The 19,879-nt window shown below is 35.4% G+C and overlaps 2 protein-coding genes across 4 annotated transcripts in view; both read left to right on the forward strand.

Moving 5' to 3' along the window:
- The window catches only part of LOC136038142 (DNA-binding protein SMUBP-2-like), a 544,983-nt gene extending 537,813 nt beyond the window's left edge, over window positions 1-7,170 (forward strand). Inside the window, exons 12-13 of the mRNA XM_065721175.1 lie at window positions 1,258-1,552; window positions 7,022-7,170. Coding sequence (XP_065577247.1) covers window positions 1,258-1,552; window positions 7,022-7,044 — 318 coding nt within the window. The 3' untranslated portion in view covers window positions 7,045-7,170. The remainder of the gene's footprint in view (window positions 1-1,257; window positions 1,553-7,021) is intronic.
- The window catches only part of LOC136038141 (EF-hand and coiled-coil domain-containing protein 1-like), a 204,755-nt gene continuing 191,984 nt past the window's right edge, over window positions 7,109-19,879 (forward strand). Inside the window, exons 1-2 of one of the 3 annotated variants that reach the window (XM_065721173.1) lie at window positions 7,109-7,126; window positions 18,263-18,353. The gene's annotated coding sequence lies outside the window, so the exon portion shown is untranslated. Of the gene's footprint in view, window positions 7,127-16,507; window positions 16,593-18,262; window positions 18,354-19,879 lie in introns of those variants that run through there. The other 2 variants (XM_065721171.1, XM_065721172.1) reach the window with 2 other exon arrangements.

Genomic DNA, 19,879 nt, shown 5'->3' on the forward strand with positions numbered 1-19,879 from the left:
TTGGGAACGTTGAGGGGATCTCTAGATCTCCCTAAAAATAGTCTAAAAGTATGGAAGCATCACCTTGAGAAGTGATTTATTATAGAAGAAGACTATGTTGAAAAATCTTTTGTAATAATGAATGCTTTATATCCATTTTATGCTGAAAGATCCACTGTTATAGAAGAATTAATAAACAACTGCAAAATTCTGCTTATTTTTTTAATGCCCTGTACTATCAGAAATATGAGCCATATATATATGGAACTAGTTGAATGAACTGCAAACGTTATCAAATTGGAAGATTGAAAATTGAAAGCAATACAAACAACAAGGTTTGGTACCGCTCTCTAGATTTGTAGTGGAAGAAACGTTGAAATAGCTAACCAAGGCCGTATCCAGGTGGGAGGCTTATGGAGTTGATCCCCCTAGCCTCCGAAATGTTTGTTCGACTCGTTAAAACCTAACAAAAATGAACATAAACAAATCTTTGGTGTGATTTTTAAATGTGTTTGTAGATTGCCAAAGCTTATTCTTTTGGCAATCCATCTATAGCACAAAAAAAAAACAGGACGTCCCCAAATGGGTGAGTAAAGGTCATAATAAGGATTGAATGGAAATTGGAACTGGAACATCATTGGAGGGGATAATGGATGAAGCCTTTGAAACATTCGCGAGGAGGGGGAGCTTGCACAGCCGTGTTGACCTTTGGCGATCTTGTGCTGCATCGAGTTGCTAATAGTAATAGTAGTAGTATAGTGCCCACTCATAATATGGGTCATGCTCCTTCTTGTTGCTTCTTTGCTGTGACCTTTTATCTGCCGTAAAGTATTTGGTCAGTTTGAAGTTAGAAAACAATCCCTATTTCATAATATCCGGAATAATTGTACCTTTTGCATGCAGACCCGCTATAGTTCCCCCCCTCCTAATGTGCAAATATATAGCCCAAATTTGTTTCTAAAGTATTGTATTTTCATCATATTTTGTGATCATATTGAGCGTCAAAGAAATAGGTTCTAATTAAATGAAGCACTTGAGTCGCGCATAATACACAAGTACCGTGGTGTGTTCTAAAATGATACTTGTGTTGATCGTGACAATCTTTTTAGGTAGCTCTAAAAGTCGTGTCTGTTTTTGTGAATTTATTTTAAATTTTGAGTTTACTTGAATATTTATGTTAAATATTCAAAAGTAATATTTATTTTTGTGCATTTTAAAAATAATATTTTAATGCCTTGAATAGTCCCTAATAGTTCTTGAATTCTAACTTCATTTCAGGTTGAGACGATACGCAACCTCTTAACTTCTGACTATCCTGAGGTTGAAGTTCGTTCAGTTGATGGTTATCAAGGTCGTGAAAAAGAAGCGATAGTTATGTCAATGGTGCGTTCTAACGACGATAGGTCAGTTGGGTTTCTGGCTGAGGAGCGCCGGTTGAACGTGGCGGTAACCAGAGCGCGAAGACATTTTTGTGTCATATGTGATGTTGAGACTGTTGGCTCTAATAAGTTTATCAAAGGGTTAATTGATCATATTACAAATTCAGGTGAAGTTCGCTCAGCGTTTGAATATGGTAAGTTAGTATTGTTATTTATTTTTCTGTTTCTTCCTTCTTATCTTGTATGTCTGCGATCTGGAGTTAGTTCTTAAAAAACGTCTTTCGTCCAGCTCCTTTTCAAATATAGATAAATAATAGGTAATGAACCGTAAAAAAAAAAAATATGTATAATGCTGTCATCTAATATAACTTATATTTTTTTCATGAACTAAATAGATAGCGCTTTGTTGTCATTCCATCTTTTCAGACATGTGCCATAAGTTATTAAATAAATTGAGAGGGGGAAAGGCTTTTGAAGAAAAAGGATTCATAGAAAAATCGTTTATGAAACTTCCTTCATTTCCCTTCAACCATTCATTCATTCCCCTCAAACCACTCGAAAAGACGGTTTGATAGTAACAATTGGGAGGAGGTCAGGAAAGCGCGTGTGTCCCTAGATTCAAAAAAGTCTTTTTTGGGGATATCTTTATTGAAAAACGCCTTTTTTTTGTATTTTCACTGAATAACCTAAAAAAATAAATAAATTGACTTAGTTGAACCTAGTTTTATTATTCAATTTAGTTGAAAATTCAACATTTTCAACTAAGTTGAAAATAAACAAATCCCTCTCCCTTACAGATTATAAACGAAATATTTTGCCCTTCTATTAATTCTCGCGAGTTGTTACCATTAGTAGTGACTCTGATGTTTATCGGTATTCTGGTTAGACAGAAGGTATATAACACAAATATCCAAAGGACAAATACCAAAATGTTAGAGAAAGGAGGCTAGGTAGATAAGTATGCCCCAAAGAAATTTGTGATGATGGTGAACTGTTGTATGCTGGAAGACAGTGTTGCCACATTTTATTAAATAGTCATTTAATCAAATGATAATTTCTTTTTAGCAAAATCTCTTAAACGATTATAGGAATAAAACTAATATTTAGGAATAAATAATTATCTTTTATTCCTTTTTTAAAGATCAAACTAGGTGTTCTGAAACAAATTTTCTTTGAACAGGCAACGTTCATGAAAACATTTTAGGAAGGTAGCATATACTATTAAGTGGAAGGAACTGTTTTTCATTTTCCAAATACAAATACAAACTATAAATAGAATCCATAAGCCAATCTGACCAAGTTCATGAACAACTTTGATAACAACCACTCTTGAATAGATTCGTGGTTCTGTGAATGAAGATCAAGATCTTGATTGAACGAATCAAGATCTGGTGAGGGCCTTGAACCCTTCTCCCCTTGGACATGGTCTTAGTTACCAGCAAAATCACAGTTAACTATTAAAGCCTAAATAGAAATATTTTGTTTGTCCTTTTTGTTTACATTTTTTGGGTGGTGCTGAAGATAAAAGGGCCAATGCCAAAAGGCCATAGTAAGTATATTTGTAAAAATATATTTTTAACTGCCCCATATTCTCCCCGCAAACTTAGCCCTATTTATAAAAATAATGTTCTGCCTGCAAACATAGCCTTATTTGCAAAAATAATAGTCTCTACCTAAAAAAAATATAGATCGATATTATCTCTCACCAAAATCAAAGTTTAAATAATTAATAATTAAGCTTGTTTCAACTTGTTTTAGTTACAGTGGGTGACGTATTTTATAGTTTTATTTTTAAACTAAACTAAAGTATATTTTAATACTAAATTTTCTTTTATGCTAAACTAAGCTATTACTCGTATTTTATAGTTTATTTTACGAAATGAAGTTATAACCAAGTCATTTTAATTCTTATTAAATAGAATTAGCCTTACTAGGCTAATTCTATATAGAAAAAGTATAATTCAAAAATAAATATAGCCGGCAAGTACTTTACTGGAAAAAAATTCTTCAAAAAAAAGGTGGCTGATGGAAAATTTCTAACTTCATATTTGGAATCAGCTTTTATCTTAACGATAAAAGCCGTAACGATTGACCGTAATTTTAATTGGATATATCTTTAAACTTACAAGTAAAACCCATTTGTAGTAAACCTGTTTATTTTAATATATAATTGAACCAAAGGTGTAGAACCAACTAAATAAGCCCAAATTTCTCAGTTGACAGGGCATCAGACTCATAATCGTAAGGTCCATGCTCGATGTTAGGCGTTTTTATGTCCGTAAACAGTATGATATTGATAATACATTCCTTTCTGAATAAAAGTTGCATTTGTGGAGTAAAAAATCAATCAAAGGCTAAAATGGAAGTGCAGATGGATATAAAGTATTCGATTAAAGTGGAATAAGAAATCAATCAAAGGCTAAAATGCGGCTGCAAATGGATGTAAACTATTCGATTAGAGGGGTGGTAGTGTTGTTTTTTGTGAATAGGAATTTCCAAAAGTGTTCAATTTCACGTATAACCTGCCATCATCTCTTGAATTAACAGACCCATCTTAATCATTGGGATTAACTTGAAAGTAAAGAGAAAAAGTTATAAAAGTAATTGTATCTGTACATGTTATACTTCTTATCTTTGGGTTTTATTCCTAAATCCGCCGAGTATTTTTAAATATCTGGCATTTTTAAATCTTCGATTTGCCACTATTGCAAATCAATTGGACTGTTTAAATCAGTGCTTTATTTAATCAGCCAAACTTGGCCTATATATGCTTCTTATATTTAGACCATGTAGAATGCGGCTCAAACAAAACGGTTGCCAGCCGCGAGGGCTGGAGGCGCGAATGATCAGAGGGGGTGACCAAAAACGGACGAACCCGTCTTTTGCAGGCCAAAAGGACTGCGAAGTGACCCTTTTTTTCCTAGTTTAAGTATAAATGAAGAAAATGTTACCAAACGTAGAAAACGAAAGCTGAGGATCAATTTGTCCCACAATAAGAAAAAATTGGCGTATCAAAGGATTATTTTCGTAGATAATTCTGTAATCCAAGAATACAACCATATTTTCACAAAATTAGCAAAAATTTTAAATTTGAATTGTTATGAATTTTTATTATTTTGTATCCAACAGTAAATAAATATGATGTGTTACAAGGCTATTTTCATAAGGAAGAAAAATAATGATAATAAATAAACAAAGCCAACGAGAATATTTAGCCAAAAAGTATTTATATGCGGTATTTGATCATTGATGATAAAGATGACGCATACAAATCTTGCTTCGGATACAGATAGATGGCGCATGTGTCGTTTACACTAAAATTTACAGACATTCGATTACAGAAAGTTTTAAATAAGTAGAATAGCTTTCTTTATACAAGCAATCGTAGTTTAAATGAAAATTCCACCTAAATCGCGCTAGTACTTACAACAAAAACAAGATATTGAAAAAAAAAAAACAAAAAAACAAGAGACTATAACTTATGAACACTGACATGAAAAAGGAACGAAGGAATTGGCGAAACGGTTTGTTCTTGGAGTAGGCAATTCCAGTCTCACTTTGTTAGCTGACCTTGTGTTTATTTTATTACTCATAGCTGGTGGTAGAATCTCTATGTTTTCCACTGCTAAGAAGAAATTGGCCAAATTTGCAGATCAAACGCAAACGACGTTCGTGAAGGGACCCTGGTTGTAGAACAGATAATGCCGATTCATAACTTACATATGCGTCGGAAAGAATAACTTTAAAGGCTATTTTTTGTAGCGACTCAAGCTGATCGCTTAGGTAAAGTGTTACTTACTGAACGAGTAGTCAACGCTAAATGTGACACCGAAAATTACTGCTGAAGATACAGTAGAAGACGGTGGAGGAGGACTGACAAAAATCCTCTCAAGAGGATTAGAGCGAAGTATTTTGGTTTTTCCTTCGATGATTTGAAGGCTGTTGATAGTGCATTGGTCTTTAAAGTTGTTCATTATTGCATCACTGAATTGGGGAACGGCCTCGGAGTTTTTAATTGAGACATTTCATAAGAACTGACAAGTTGTCTACGTATTTAAACCTGTCCTCAAAATCAGAAAGAATAAAGTTTATAACTGCTAATAACAACAGCGCTGCAAGTTTCGTGCCTTGTGGAGCGCCACACGTGAGTTCAGCTCATTTAGAGTTGGTGTCTCCAGGGAAAAGGCTGTAGACGCACTGGAAAACGGTCTTGCAAAAAATCGATCACTAAACGGAGAATATTCTTGCGTGCAGCCATTGCGTGTAAATTTGCCACAGCCATGAAATGGCGAATGAGGTCAAAGGCTTTTCAGTAATCCACTAGAAGAAGATGGACAATCTCGGTCAAGCCACTTCCTCGGTCAAGCCACTCGACAATAAGGTGACACATTCTCACTAAGTAAACAGTTGGACCTGCTAGATTACATAATAGCATTACAATACATGTATTTATACAGGAAGATACATATAACTATAAAATTACAATACATAAACTATATATATATATATATGTATATATATATATATATATATATATATATATATATATATATATATATATATATATATATATATATATATATATATATATATATATATATATATATATGTAAATATAAAATTAAATAGAATCAATTGTGATTGGCTAGTATAATAGAAAACTAAATAGAGATGACTTTTTTCAAATCCACTCTATGATGAACTTATTAAAGCTGTATCCGCGAATTTTTCATCAGAACATAAAATATCCTGAAACAGCGTTGCCTGAAAGCGATTTTGCCAAAAATGACCATTTTTGTCGAAACTGAGTTACAAACGCTGTCTTGTGTAAAAAATAATTTTCTTTCGAATGGTCTAATTGACATTGCTGTAAGACGTCTCTAACTCTCTGTATTTTGCATTTTTCCTTTGCCAAATCGCATATTCTGTAAAGCGGTCTTGCCGGATCAAACACAGCATTGCCAATATTGCAATACAGCATGGTCTGTTTTGCCAAAAGCTGCTGATTTGCTGAACAAAAGTTGGTTACATGGTCAGAAGATCAACGCTGTAGCCTGTGCTGAGATACAAATATGAACATTTTCTAATTCGTATAAATTTTCTAATTCGTATTATGGGTTTTCGGAGAAAAAAAAAATATCATGGGTTTTGGAAACTTCGTTTGTGAAGGTGGCTCTTTTAAGTTACCAACCATAAAACTACCAACAACTTACCCAACTATTACCAAGTTACAGATAAAATAAATTTTTACCAACTTGAGAAAAGTGTTGCCAAAACCTTAACAGATTATTACCAATCCACCATTTATGTTGTTATTATTTACCATTTATCACTGAATCAACATAATTGTTACCAAAACTTTGCCAGAATTTTACTAGACTCTCATTTCTGTTGTTAAAATTTACTTTTATCACCAAATTAACAAATGTATTACCAAGCCTTACCAGTGTTTTACTAAGCCACCATTCCTGTTGTTACAGTTTATCATTTATCACTAAATTAACAAAAGTATTACCAAACCTTACCGGTGTTTTACTAAGCCACCATTCCTGATGTTACAGTTTATCATTTATCACTAAATTAACAAAAGTATTATCAAATCCTTACCGGGGTTTTACCAAGCTACCATTTCTGTTGTCACAATTTGTCTTTTTAACTTTCAGAAACGTCACTTCCCAGTAGCTGAAAAGGGAAAGATGTCTAAAAACATGTCCTCGCTATTTGATGCCCAACCAGGAATACTTGCACTTTAAGCCTTTTCTTGAAATGTGAGCATTTTTTGAAGTCTTGAATAAAACAAGTCATGCTCCTACCTTCTTTGAATTTTGAAAAGAAATTTATTAACTGAAGTGAATGTTCAGAGAATTTAACTTTACCAAAAGAAATTTTGTTAGGAGGAGGAGTTAAATTTTTTATTTGTCTGTTTTTACCTACATTTACGGTTCGAGAAATATGTCGGGCCAGATTATAAATAATACTGCAGCTTTAGGTATCTAAGTACTTTTACAGATCAATCGACCAAGATTTGTGGTTCTCCTTATTTCAATTAAAAAAACAAGGTTTTTTTAAGGGAAGTAAAGAGCGAAGCTGAAACTTAAAACGAACAAAAATTATAACTTCACAGCATATCTAAGATATATCGATAAAATTAGTACAAATAAACCAGCTGGTGATAGTTTCCAATGTTTGTAGGATTATAGAAAATTAGCGCTTTACTGAAAACACAAAACAATATAAGAGTTTTGGCACAGTAAAAGCAAACCATTTAAGGATACTTTTAATAGTATAAAAATAATGCATTTCAGGGTTATTGCTTAATTTTTTTTTTTTTTTTTCGTTTAATTTGGCGTCACTTGTGCACAATGAGTTCAGGCCAATGATTGACTGTCGTTTTGGATCCGGAAAGGACACTTCATGGTTATCTTGCAGACAAGTTCGAAGCAAAGCAATCTTGATAGTAGTAGGACTACAGACTCGTTTTAGAATAGGTATCATAACTTGAAATTATCCGTTGCATAGAGAGAAATAACTGGATTTCTAGAGTTCATGTCATGGTTTATTTGTTCTTCATTTTGAGCAATACTAGGTGAGATCAAGATGTTACCTGTTAAATCAACCCATTATTTTTGTATGCTGTTTAATGACTTTACACTTATTAAAATAACGTTTATTCTTATAACTAAGGTTATAAGATAATTTTAATTTTATACTGGAAGTTACTGATACCACAGCTAATGTTTCTTGTATTTGGCTTTTGTGTTTTCAGTAAAGAGCTAGTTTTCTGTAATCCTACAAACATTTGGAACTATCATCGATATATGTCAGATAGGCTGTGAAGTAATGATTTTTGTTCGCTTTAGGTTTCAACTTCACTCTTTACATCCCTCTGAAAAATATTTTATTCAAAAATTAATCTTTGCTCGTTTTTAATAAAGAATCATATAGAAGGTGTAAAACCATGATAGAAAAAAAAACAACTGATATAGAAACACTCGATACCGATACGCGCGGTACCAACACGCCCGATACCGATACGTGCGATACCAATACGGTGCACAGTCTTTTCTCCAAGGACTATGAAAGGTCATATTATCACCGAAAGCATGCTTATTGGAGCTTGAACTATGTTGAACAAAGCGGCTATCTCAAAATTTTGGTCGGATGACTTTGTGAGGAGGGGTGCAGAGGAAGGGGGGCTATGTGCCCTCCATTCTTTTTTGTCACTTAAAAAAGGTACTAGCAGTTTTAATTTTCGTTCGAATGAGTCATTAAACATCTCTCTGTGATGTTTTGGTAACTCGCTAGTCTTGCTAATGGTGCAGCAGCCTGCTGGTGAACAGACAATTTATGAAAATTACCAAGGAGGCTTGGAGAGGAGTATACAGGAGGGGTTCTTGTAAACCTCCAATTAAGGGTTTTTAAGAACTATGGTAAAAAACTTTAACTATCTTTGAAAATTAAAGGATCCTTATACGAATCAGTTGTAGTAATTCAAAAGACAGTATATTTTGTACCATAAATTCTATTGGACATTGGAACAACTAGAGACTTTTTTTTTGCGTTATTTAAGGAACCGTTTTGTGTAAATGGAATATTTTTTAGGTCATCTTAGATAAGGTGAGAAAATCTTTGATACTAAAACCTTCCTTTCACAGCTGCTTCCTCAAGTGATAAAGAGGATGTTAATATTATGGGCGGATCCAACAAAGTCGACGCTCAGGCCGTAAGGGCTCGTTGCCTCCAAAAGGAGAGAGAATATGAAAGATTCTGAAAAAAAATCCCATTTCTCCCGCTTCGTCCCAGTTCTAAATATCTCGAGAATCAAATGACATAGGCAAGTATATCTAGGATTTTGTTAGGGTTTTATTTTTTCAAGGGGGAGAGGACAAAAAAAGATAAGAAAATGTATCAAAATTTGTTTATTTGCTTTTTGGTTACCTTTTTATGAGTCGGACAAAAATTTTAGGATGGGTAATTAAACTTGGTGCCCCCCCCCCCTCCTAAATGAGGCCTTGAAAATAGGAGAAAACAGATTTCGTACTAATTGATAGAACATGTTCAATATTAGGACGTGGGCTGTAAATCTAAGTTGTACGAAAAGTTTCAGTAATGTCTTCCAAATTGCTGTCGCCGAAACAATTGATGACACACCAATTAATACTTCTGAAAACACGAGGGGGAAGATTTTCCCTTAAGATTGGTCAAAACAACTCTTCTTTTCCTAGTATCGAAAACAACCCCAATTTTTCTGGGCAGCTGGAAGGCATGACTGCCGTATATTTGATACCTGTCCTTATATATTTATTACCTGTTATTTTCATTTCATTGTTACTTATTGTTGTTCTATTCAAACTTTAGCCAGTAATCTGTATTATAGAACAATTGGCCATTGGTTATGTAGTCATCATATCTGTATATAGAGGTTACTTTTCACTGTCTTAAAAAGTCATAATTTTTTCTCTTTTTTTCTGGGGTGAAAGAAAAGCAGTTTGGTCTTTGTAGTTACCTATTCTATTGGTTATATAATTTTATGTTAAACGATTGATTATAAAATTATAATTTTATTATTAAAATGTCAAATTTTTTCAAGATTGATCATGAAAAATCTCTTTTTTATAAAACTTGAGGATAAAAAAAAATATTGCAAGATGTAAAATGTAAGAGAAAATGAAAGGAAATCTTGCTAAGGATATTAGATGAAAGGATTGGAAAACTCATATCACAGGGATAGGAAGCTTGAAATTAGGTGATATAGAGGTTATTTAGCCAGGCAGGCAAGATGGAGTACATAGACAGGGAGTAGGGCTCATGAGGAATAAGGGAGGTATTAATAATAGAATACTAATTGATCATTTTATGACAAAAGTTCAGGGTATCAGTTATAGTAGTATATGCCACTGTAGAATCGACTAATGGAGATACTACTGACTCAGATGAATTTTACTTACAGTTACAGGAGGAAATGGACATGATCCTGGAAGAAATATGGTGTTTTTATTAGGAGATTTTAACGCCCCGGCTGGTAGAAATAGGAATAGATTGCATCCTAGCCTATTGGTGCAGGAAATGAAAACAGTAATGGATACAGACTGTTGCAATTTTGTAGGTATAAAAAAATATAGTTATAGCCAATACAGTTTGTGGTCATAAAATAGGCCATAAGTCAACGTGGCATTCATGTGATGGTAAGACAGCAAACCTTATTGATTACGTTATGGTAAGCCGAAGACTGGCAGGATCAATACAAGATGTTCGGGTATTTTGGAGTGCTATTATTGATTTTAAAAGAAAAGATGTCCATCTAGTAGTCTAGTAGTGTCTATTGTTAATTCAAAGCTGAAACTTCGAAAAACAATTGTTGTTGATGATTTCTTTGGGAAAAAAGTTATGAGTCTGGGAATATTAGTGAAATATCCTTATGTTTAATATAGAAAAGAAGGAACTTGTACAAAAATTATCTAAGTAATAGGTGATATGGAAACAAGATGAATGTAAAGAAAGTGAAGAAAGCGTGAAAATATGAGCTAAGGAGGTGTGAAGTGGAGGTCATGGATAAAATTGCCGAGGACCGGGATGATGCTGCTAGGCGGCATAATAGTAAAATATTGTACTGGCATGCTAATAAATTAAGAGGGAATATCAATCTGGACTTGTTCCAGTTAAAGATAGGAACGGGGCCACAATTAGTGATTAATAGTGTGCTAAATGAGTTTCTTCAATATGGTGGCTCTGAGGTTAGAAATAAGCTAATGAACATTATGAATATGATTTTTGGAAAGGGGAAGTACCCAGTAATTTTAGGAAACCCCTAATTAATCCACTGTATAAGAAAGGTGATAAGAGCGAGTGTGGTAATTATCGAGGAATTAGTCTGGTCTCTCTAGGTGGCAGTTTACTTAGTAAGTGATACTTTTTAGACTGAGAGATACTGCAGACAAAGTTATAAGAGAAGAACAGTGTGGTTTCAGGAAAGGCAGAGTGTCGACCAAATTGTCACTCTTAGGTGACATTTATTGTCACCTGACATTTATTTTCCGGTAACAATTGAGAATTTATCAAATACCTTTGGTCCTCAGTTTTATACATTATGAGCAAGCTTTCGATTCTATTAATAGAAGAGCTTTAGCAAAGGTCTTATCCTTGTATGGTACACCAGACAAATACATTGAAGTAACTAATGTTGTGTACAAGAATAACACTGCTGCGGTTAAGGTAGGATATGAAGTTAGCAGCTGGTTTCGTATTAAATCTGGTGTTAAGCAGGGTTGTGTTCTATCTATCTTTATATGGATTGTTTGATTCGTTGATAATTGATAGTATGATCGCTGATAATCTGAAAGAATACCATCGTGGCCAATTTACCCCCGTATTTGCATAATAATCACTTTAATGCAAAACCCTCCGAGAAATTATTTCTGCCTACCCACCTGTAATAAGACACCTGCTTGAGTTGAAACTTACCCTAATTAAAAATAAATATGGGCAAAATATTCATCAAATGAATTTCATCAAAATATTCAATATTTCTTGATAACTTTTATTATACTTATCTAAAGTTAATTCTACTGAAAACTAAGTTTTTCAAATTGCCGAGCAAGTTTATTACCGGAAAAACATCTTAAGAGCAATTTATGGTCAACCTTTTGACTTCTATTTTGAAAACCTATGTAATTTACAAATTTTCACATATCCAGTGTTCGGACTCGCCTATAAATTCCAATAAATTCCTATATTTTAATGCACTCCTATAAAATGCCTATATTTTGGCTAAAATCCTATTATTCCTATATTTTCGGCTGAAGAGCAATAAGAACATTGCTCATGATTTGCAATTTTCTGTCTTTTGGTGTAGATTGATAATTAATTACAACTGTTGAGCTGTTTGAGCTTAACTAATGCTTTGTGTTGGGCTTAGTAAGCTGCTTCTGCCTGGGCTATGCTGTTGTGTTGACTTAGTAGCCTATGTTTTGTTTTTTGTCATATTGGGCTTGTCCGAAATGAGCGGAGATCAGTATATAGGCTAGCAGTCTCTGCTTAATGGAGACTGGAGTTCTTGCGACTTATGTGTTTCCTGGTTGAACGCTGGCTGGCTGATGTGAATACAGCCCAGTTATTCAAATGGGCTATTCTAAGATAGTTGCTAATCGAGGGAAGTATAATAGACGTGCACTGGGTAGGCTATATGCTACATTCTGTGATCAATCTGTCCTTTATCTATCTGGTCTTTATCCCCTTCTAAAGAAATATGATGTTAATCAGATTCAGACTTTTTATTTCAGATATTGTAAATTTTTACTTTATCTCCCCCCGTTGGTATAGCAATGGTAAGCTAATTTGTAAGTTTGGTGTCCCTGATTAAGTGCAAAGTTGGCCCTCCTGCATGGAAGATTGTCGGAATCAGCTTTTTATCGTTTATCGCCTCATCATCCTTTGGTCTGTCTGTTCGGTTAATCTCATTGTAGCATAGTGTTTTTATGGCACTTGGTATTAACCAAGTGACATAGCAATCGCAAATTCTGTCGGTCTGTCTGTCTGTCGGTCCTGGTTTTGCTACTTTAGGCACTTACAGGTAAGCTAGGACGATGAAATTTGGCAGGCGTATCAGGAACTGGACCAGATTAAATTAGAAATAGTCGTTTTCGCGATTTGACCATCTGGGGGGGGAGTGGGGGGCCTGTTAATTCAGAAAAAATAGAAAAATGAAGTATTTTTAACTTACGAACGGTTAATCAGATCTTAATGAAATTTGGTGTTTGGAAGGATATCGTATCTCAGAGCTGTTATTTTAAATCCCGACCGGATCTGGTGACATTTGGGGGAGTTTGGAGGGGGAAACCTAAAATCTTGGAAAACACTTAGAGTGGAGGGATTGGGCTGAAACTTGGTGGGGAAAATAAGCACAAGTCCTAGATACATGATTGACATAACCAGAACAGATCCGCTCTCTTTGGGGTAGTTGGGAGGGGGGGGTTTGATTCTGAAAAATTAGAAAAAATGAGGTATTTTTAACTTACGAACGAGTGATCGGATCTCAATGAAATTTGATATTTAGAAGGTTATCGTGTCTCAAAGCTCTTACTTTAAATCCCGACCGGATCTGGTGACATTGGGGGAGTTTGGGGTGAACTAAAATCATGAAAAACGCTTAGATTGGAGGGATTGGGCTGAAACTTGATGGGAAAAATAAGCACAAGTCCTAGATACATGATGGACATAACCAGAACGGATCCGCTCTCTTTGGGGGGGGGGGGGGTTGATTCTGAAAAACTAGAAAAAATGAGGTATTTTTACTTACGAACGGGTGATCGGATCTCAATGAAATTTGATATTTAGAAGGATATCGTGTCCCAAAGCTCTTATTTTAAATCCCGACAGGATCTGGTGACATTGGGGGGAATTTGGGAGTACCTAAAATCACGGAAAACGCTTAGATTGGAGGGATCGGGATGAAACTTGGTAATTTATGTGACCAGGCATCCCCCGCCATCTACCACAGATCTGATCCCGAGGACTTCCGAATCCTATATTTGGCCTATATTTGGGCCCGGGAAATCCTATAAAAATAGGACAGAGCCTATAATTTGAAACGAACCAACCTGTACGAACCCTGCATATCTAAATTTTCTATTTTTCTAAATTGGGAATAAAAAGGTGGATATGTCAGATTTGAATGTAAATCAAACAGTTCATGGTAACGAACTGTAGTAAGAAGCGACCCGGCTCAATAGTAACCGAAACTCTAAAAAAAAGGAATTTTAATACCAATAATTACATCAAAAGAATCGCGTTTTAATGCTGATGTTAAATATATAAGTTACATCAAGTTTAGTGTTACCCATCACAAGTTACGAGCCTGAAAAAAATTGTCTTATTTTAGGAGATAGGGGGAAACACCACCTAAAAGTCATAGAATCTTAAAATTGCATCATCAGATTAGCGTATCAGAGAACTCAACTGTAAAAGTATGAAGCTCCTATCTACAAAAATGTGGAATCTTGTATTTTTTTGCCAGAAGCCAGATCACGGATGCGTATTTATTTGCTTTTTGTTTTTTGTTATCTTGTTTTTTTTTTTACCCCAGGGGTGATCGTATTATTTGAGTTGGGGGAGGGGTAATTTGGAAAAATGAGGTATTTGTAACTTACGAACAGGTGACCAGATCTTGATGATTTTAAATTCCGACCAGATCCTCTGACATTGGGAGGAGTTTGAGGGGGAAACCGAAATTCTTGGAAAACGTGAAAATTGGGGTATTTTTATCTTACGAATAGGAGATCGGATTTTAATGGAACTTGGTATATATAGAAGGATTTTATGTCTCAGATTCTCCATTTTCGACTCGAATTGGGTCCAGGGACATAGGGGTTGGAGGAGGGAAACAGAAATCTTGGAAAACGCTTAGAGTGGAGAGATCGGGATGAAACTTGATGGGAAGAATAAGGAAGTTCTAGATACGTGATTGACATAATTGGAACGGATCCGTTCTCTTTGGAGGAGCTGGAGGGGGGAGGTTGTTAATTTGGAAAAATTAGAAAAATTGAGGTATTTTTAACTTAAGAACGTGTGACTGGATCTTAATGGAATTTGATATTTAGAAGGAATTCATGTCTCAGATCTCTTATTTCAAATCCCGACCAGATCTGTTGACATTGGGGGAGTTGGAGGGGGAAATCTTGGAAAAAGCTTGGAGTGGAGGAATCGGGATTAAGCTTGGTGAATAGAATAAGCGAATCTACTTGATACTTGATTGACATAACCGTACTGGATTCGCTCTCTTTGGGGGAGTTGGGGGGAGGGGTTCAGTGATTTGGCGAGTTTGGTGCTTCTGGACGTGCTAGGACGATGAAAATTGGTAGGCGTGTCAGGGAGCTGCACAAATTGACTTGATAAAGTCGTTTTCCCAGATTCGACCATCTGGGGGGCTAAAGGGAGAGGAAAAATTGGAAAAAATTAGGTATTTATAACATACGAGTGGGTGATCAGATCTTAATGAATTTTGATATTTAGAAAGACATCGTGACTCAGAGCTCTTATTTTAAATCCTGACCGGCATTACGCCTCTGATTCTCCTTTTAAATCGATCTATTGATTCTTAGAATTTTGTTAGACCTCATACCATATGAGCTCTTGGCTCTTAGCTCTTCTTGCCTCGTCACAAGTGCCATAAAAGCTCTTAGCTCTTGTTATTATAAGTAGCCGTGAACGAAATTAAAGTGTTTCTACCTGACTGTCTAGTAGCCGGTTTTTTAGTTGCGGGGACTTTCCACATAAGGTACATACACATAATTTTTTTCAAAGGGTAGGGGAGGGGGGAGACAATTATATAAAAGAAAGTTATTTGATAATTTTAATAAGAAGAAATTCCGAAAATTTGGGATTTAGGGTTGGCCCAGGCCCGGAGACCTTCCCTTTGTTTACGGCCTCTGACCGTGCTTTCACTAATGTATTGGTCTTGACATTCTGAGAGTCCATAAAAGCTTTCTAAATCTTTTTCTTTTTTTATGTAAATGCAGGCTACCAACGTTAATCGCTCGTAGGAAGCGTAGTTTTGAAAATATAAAACGCACCAAAAATTCGTTTGTATTTGTTTTTGTTACGTTTTCACAAGTTAGACAAACATTTTGGTGGGGAGCTAAACCCCCCCCCCCTGGATACGGTCTTGCTGAGGGTCTTTCCACCACTTGCCATCTCTACGTGCATGTATGCTCGTATCTTTAAACATTCATTTCTTGAATATATTTAGGAGGGGTATGAGTTTACTAATGGTTCGAAACCCTTCGTACCTCTAACTTCACTTTTGATACCGCCAAATATTAATGTAAATTTTGTGTTTTAACAAAATTTAGTTGTTCAACATTTTCTAAATCTAGTTGACGTGCCATAAAATGAGCTGAATGAATAATATTTTCACGTATGCTCGTCCGTTTTCACATATATTCTCCAAAACTCAGTTTTTATGAAAGGTATGTGTTTTCTTAGAGGGGGCATCCCACTACACCCCTAGCCCTACTTATAATGCTGCACAAACATTATTGTACGTTTTTTGCAAATTAAAATTTTATAAATTTAGTTAACATGCAATAATGAGTTTAATAAATTATATCACTACCCGAAAGGCAACCGCCAAGCTGCAGAAATCATTACATCATCGTGACTCAATCAGTATTGGACGAGCGCTTGAGCTGAAACATATTGAACACTGGGATATATTTAGGGAATATTCTTTTTTCTTCGGTAAGAACATATGTGAATATAAGTATTTTACTAATGTTGAAAGTGAGTTTAAGTCGTTCCCTGGAAAGGCATTATAACAGTAAAATTATTATGTCGTCACATTAAGAAATTTTCAATTTAGTGGAGTTTCAAATTCGCTTAAGGTTTAACTGCTCCTCCTTAATGTCCCGATATAACCCCCAAGACCAAGGTTATATGCTAAAGTTCACTGTTTTTTTTTTAAATATTAAATGTGAACCAGCTGTTGATATATATATATATATATATATATATATATATATATATATATATATATATATATATATATATATATATATATATATATATATATATATATATATACCTTGATGATTGCTCATTTTTACCCCCCACCTGGAAGAAAAATCCTGGATATGGTCCTGTCTCGCCCCTCTAAATATGTTTCTTTGGTGTTGGTACGAGTTTAGAAAAATTAAAAATCTGTCATTTAAAAATGTATGCGGGTGATCTTTGAAATTTGTAATTTAACTTGTTGGCCAATTTTTCTTTTTTGGGTCTTTTTCGGTCTTTTTGGGGGTAGGCTAAAGATCTAATAAATAGGGTCTTCGCGCAGTCGAGGCACTTGTGTGGTTTATTCGGGGGAGGGGAGGGGATTCGAACCAACATTGAGCAATAACACTGTATAGGAAATTACCAGAAAATATAGTACATAACTACGGCTTTCTCAAAAATTGTATTTTCTAAATCAAGGTGGCGAAAATTGAGAGGTGTCGGAAAATGTCCCCTATCCCAGCCGAATTAATGCCACTGTTCCCCGCACGCGTGTATCTACTTCAAACACCAAAAATCCTCCGACCTCCCTATAAATGACTGGTTGCACCCGTTTATTTCGATTCCCAAGTCTTATTATTGAGGAGATGGAGCATGCTCTGGCCCCTTCTACTTATGAGTCGGGTTTGTGCACCAAATTTATTTTTGAAACTTTCCATTGGCTAAAATTGGTTATGTTATCGTTCAGCCAATACTACGTTTTTCACTTACCTAACGGTTACTGTGCAGTGACTCACTGGGACTTCCCTTGTCAGAGAAGGGACCCGGCTTGTGTCATTTGTTTATGGTTGTGTCCCAGCGTAGTAACTCTTGAAGATTCGTTTTGTCAAAATATAATTAATGCCTATCAAGGCTGTATCCAGGGGGAATTAGGGGGTTTGAACCCCCTCCTAAACATTTCTCCGACTCGCGAAGTTTTTGTAATCCCCTCGAAAAAATTCTTTTATCCCCCCCCCCAAAAAAAAAATATCCCGGATACGATCAGGATGCCTATATTTTCCAAGACATTAGAATGTGCGACTGGACCGATTTTTAGGCCTAAAACGCATTAGATAAGTAATTTGAATGATTATCTGTTTTCTGGCTAGCGTCTCAAGATTGATTTATAGCTCCTGTGCATTAAATTAAAAGACAAATTTAGTTAAAGGTCATCTGCCCTTATGGAATCTCCATTGGAATTAGGCTGGGAAAACATAGAGATTTATCATCACCCTAATGTTTAGACTAGTGTTGAAGAAATTTTTTTCTAATTCGATTGGAAAATATTGCTGTTTGACACGAAATTTGTGAGCTGTTAGGGCAGCCATTTCTCAGACGAAAGCGTGAAAAACATTCTATCTTAGAAATTCTTCTAATTCCAGTTGATGTATTGACATCGGAGGAAACAGATGCGATGGAAGGATGCTTTGTTAATTCGTATCTGGATTCGGAAGTAATCGTAGTATAAACGAGGTGAGTGCCTCTTTTACAATTTCTATTGATCTGTTATTTGACTGTTTTCCAAATATCCTTTTCTCTGGCATTAAAAGACGGCAATAAACGCTACATGATCGCAATATTCGAATGAAACTAGTTTTTTTGCGCAAAAGTTACTTACATTTACGTATCTTACAGTGTAGTTTTATATCAGACACGTACCGCATGAAACAAGCCTCCCAACTAGATATGTATATAGTATTTTTTTTCGAGGGGAGTGGGCCAATAGTAAAAAAAATCGGGTGTGCTCCGAAGTGAACAGAGGCACCCTCCTGTGTACGCCCCTGTTCTTATGCGTCCCACGAAATGCCAAAAATGTTATGTTGTTTTCTGTATCTTTTAAGAATAAATATTAAATTTGCCTTGTTTTCGTTGTTTTGACTAATTCGACCCCGCAACCAAAGCATCCGAATAAAAATCCTGGATTAGCCCTAATTCAGTTTGACCTGAATGAAAGTGGTATAATCAGAACAGTTTTGTTCCAAATATTCTGTATTGTGAGTACCCCTTTGCTATTACCGTTTTCAGGAGTTTAGTTGAGAAGGAGTGAAAAATTGGATCAGCCATTATAAATCGGCAAACCATTTGTTCTTGCGACGTTTGAATAAGGTTTTTTGTCAGCTATGGGTGTTCTTTTCTTTCTAAACTACGACATCTAAAATAGTTAATCTTCTAGGGACAATGTCCAACTAATAATGTTAGAAAGGATTCAATATCTCATCCCTTAACCTTTGTGCTTGCAGAGATCTAATATAATATATGAATGTTACCTTGAATGTCCGGACTTGGTGAATATCGACATTCACCGACGAATGCCCGGAATACCTTTTCTCCTTGGTTTGAATCAGCGTTGTCAGTCAACTTTTTCAGTTAAATGCAAGGTTTGATGGTGACCGGTTAGGTTTTTAATCCGTTTCTAAGATTTGTAACCTAATTCAACCTAACTTTAACTTTTACCATCAAACTTGAATAAGACTGAAAAAGCTGACTCGCAAAGCTAATTGAATCCAAGGAGAAAAAAAGGAAAAAAAAACATTTTCATATTTATTTTTTCATTGTTTTTTTTTAAGTAATGCTAGTAAATCCTGCACTCCCTTCATGGAATTTTTCTTTCCCCATGACAAATTCCTCGATGGAAAGTTCCCCCAGCATATCCCCCTCTTCTCAACCCCTGCCTCCAACCAAAAAATCCTCCTGAAAACGCCTGTACACTTCCCAATAACCATTACTATATGTAAGCACTGGTCGAAGTTTGGAACTTGTAACCCCTCCCACGGGGACTTTGGGGGAGTAAGTTGTCCCCAAAGACATAGTTATAAGGTTTTTCGACTACGCTGAATAAAATGGCTATCTCAGAATTTTGATCTGTTGACTTTGGTAAAATAATTAGCGTGGGAGGGGGCCTAGGTGCCTTCCAATTTTTTTGGTCACTTAAAAAGGGCACTAGAATGAGCCCTCTCGCAACATTCTAGGACAACTGGGTCGATACGATCACCCCTGGG

The sequence above is a fragment of the Artemia franciscana genome, chromosome 17, assembly GCF_032884065.1.
Source record: "Artemia franciscana chromosome 17, ASM3288406v1, whole genome shotgun sequence".
Taxonomy (NCBI): Eukaryota; Metazoa; Arthropoda; class Branchiopoda; order Anostraca; family Artemiidae; genus Artemia; species Artemia franciscana.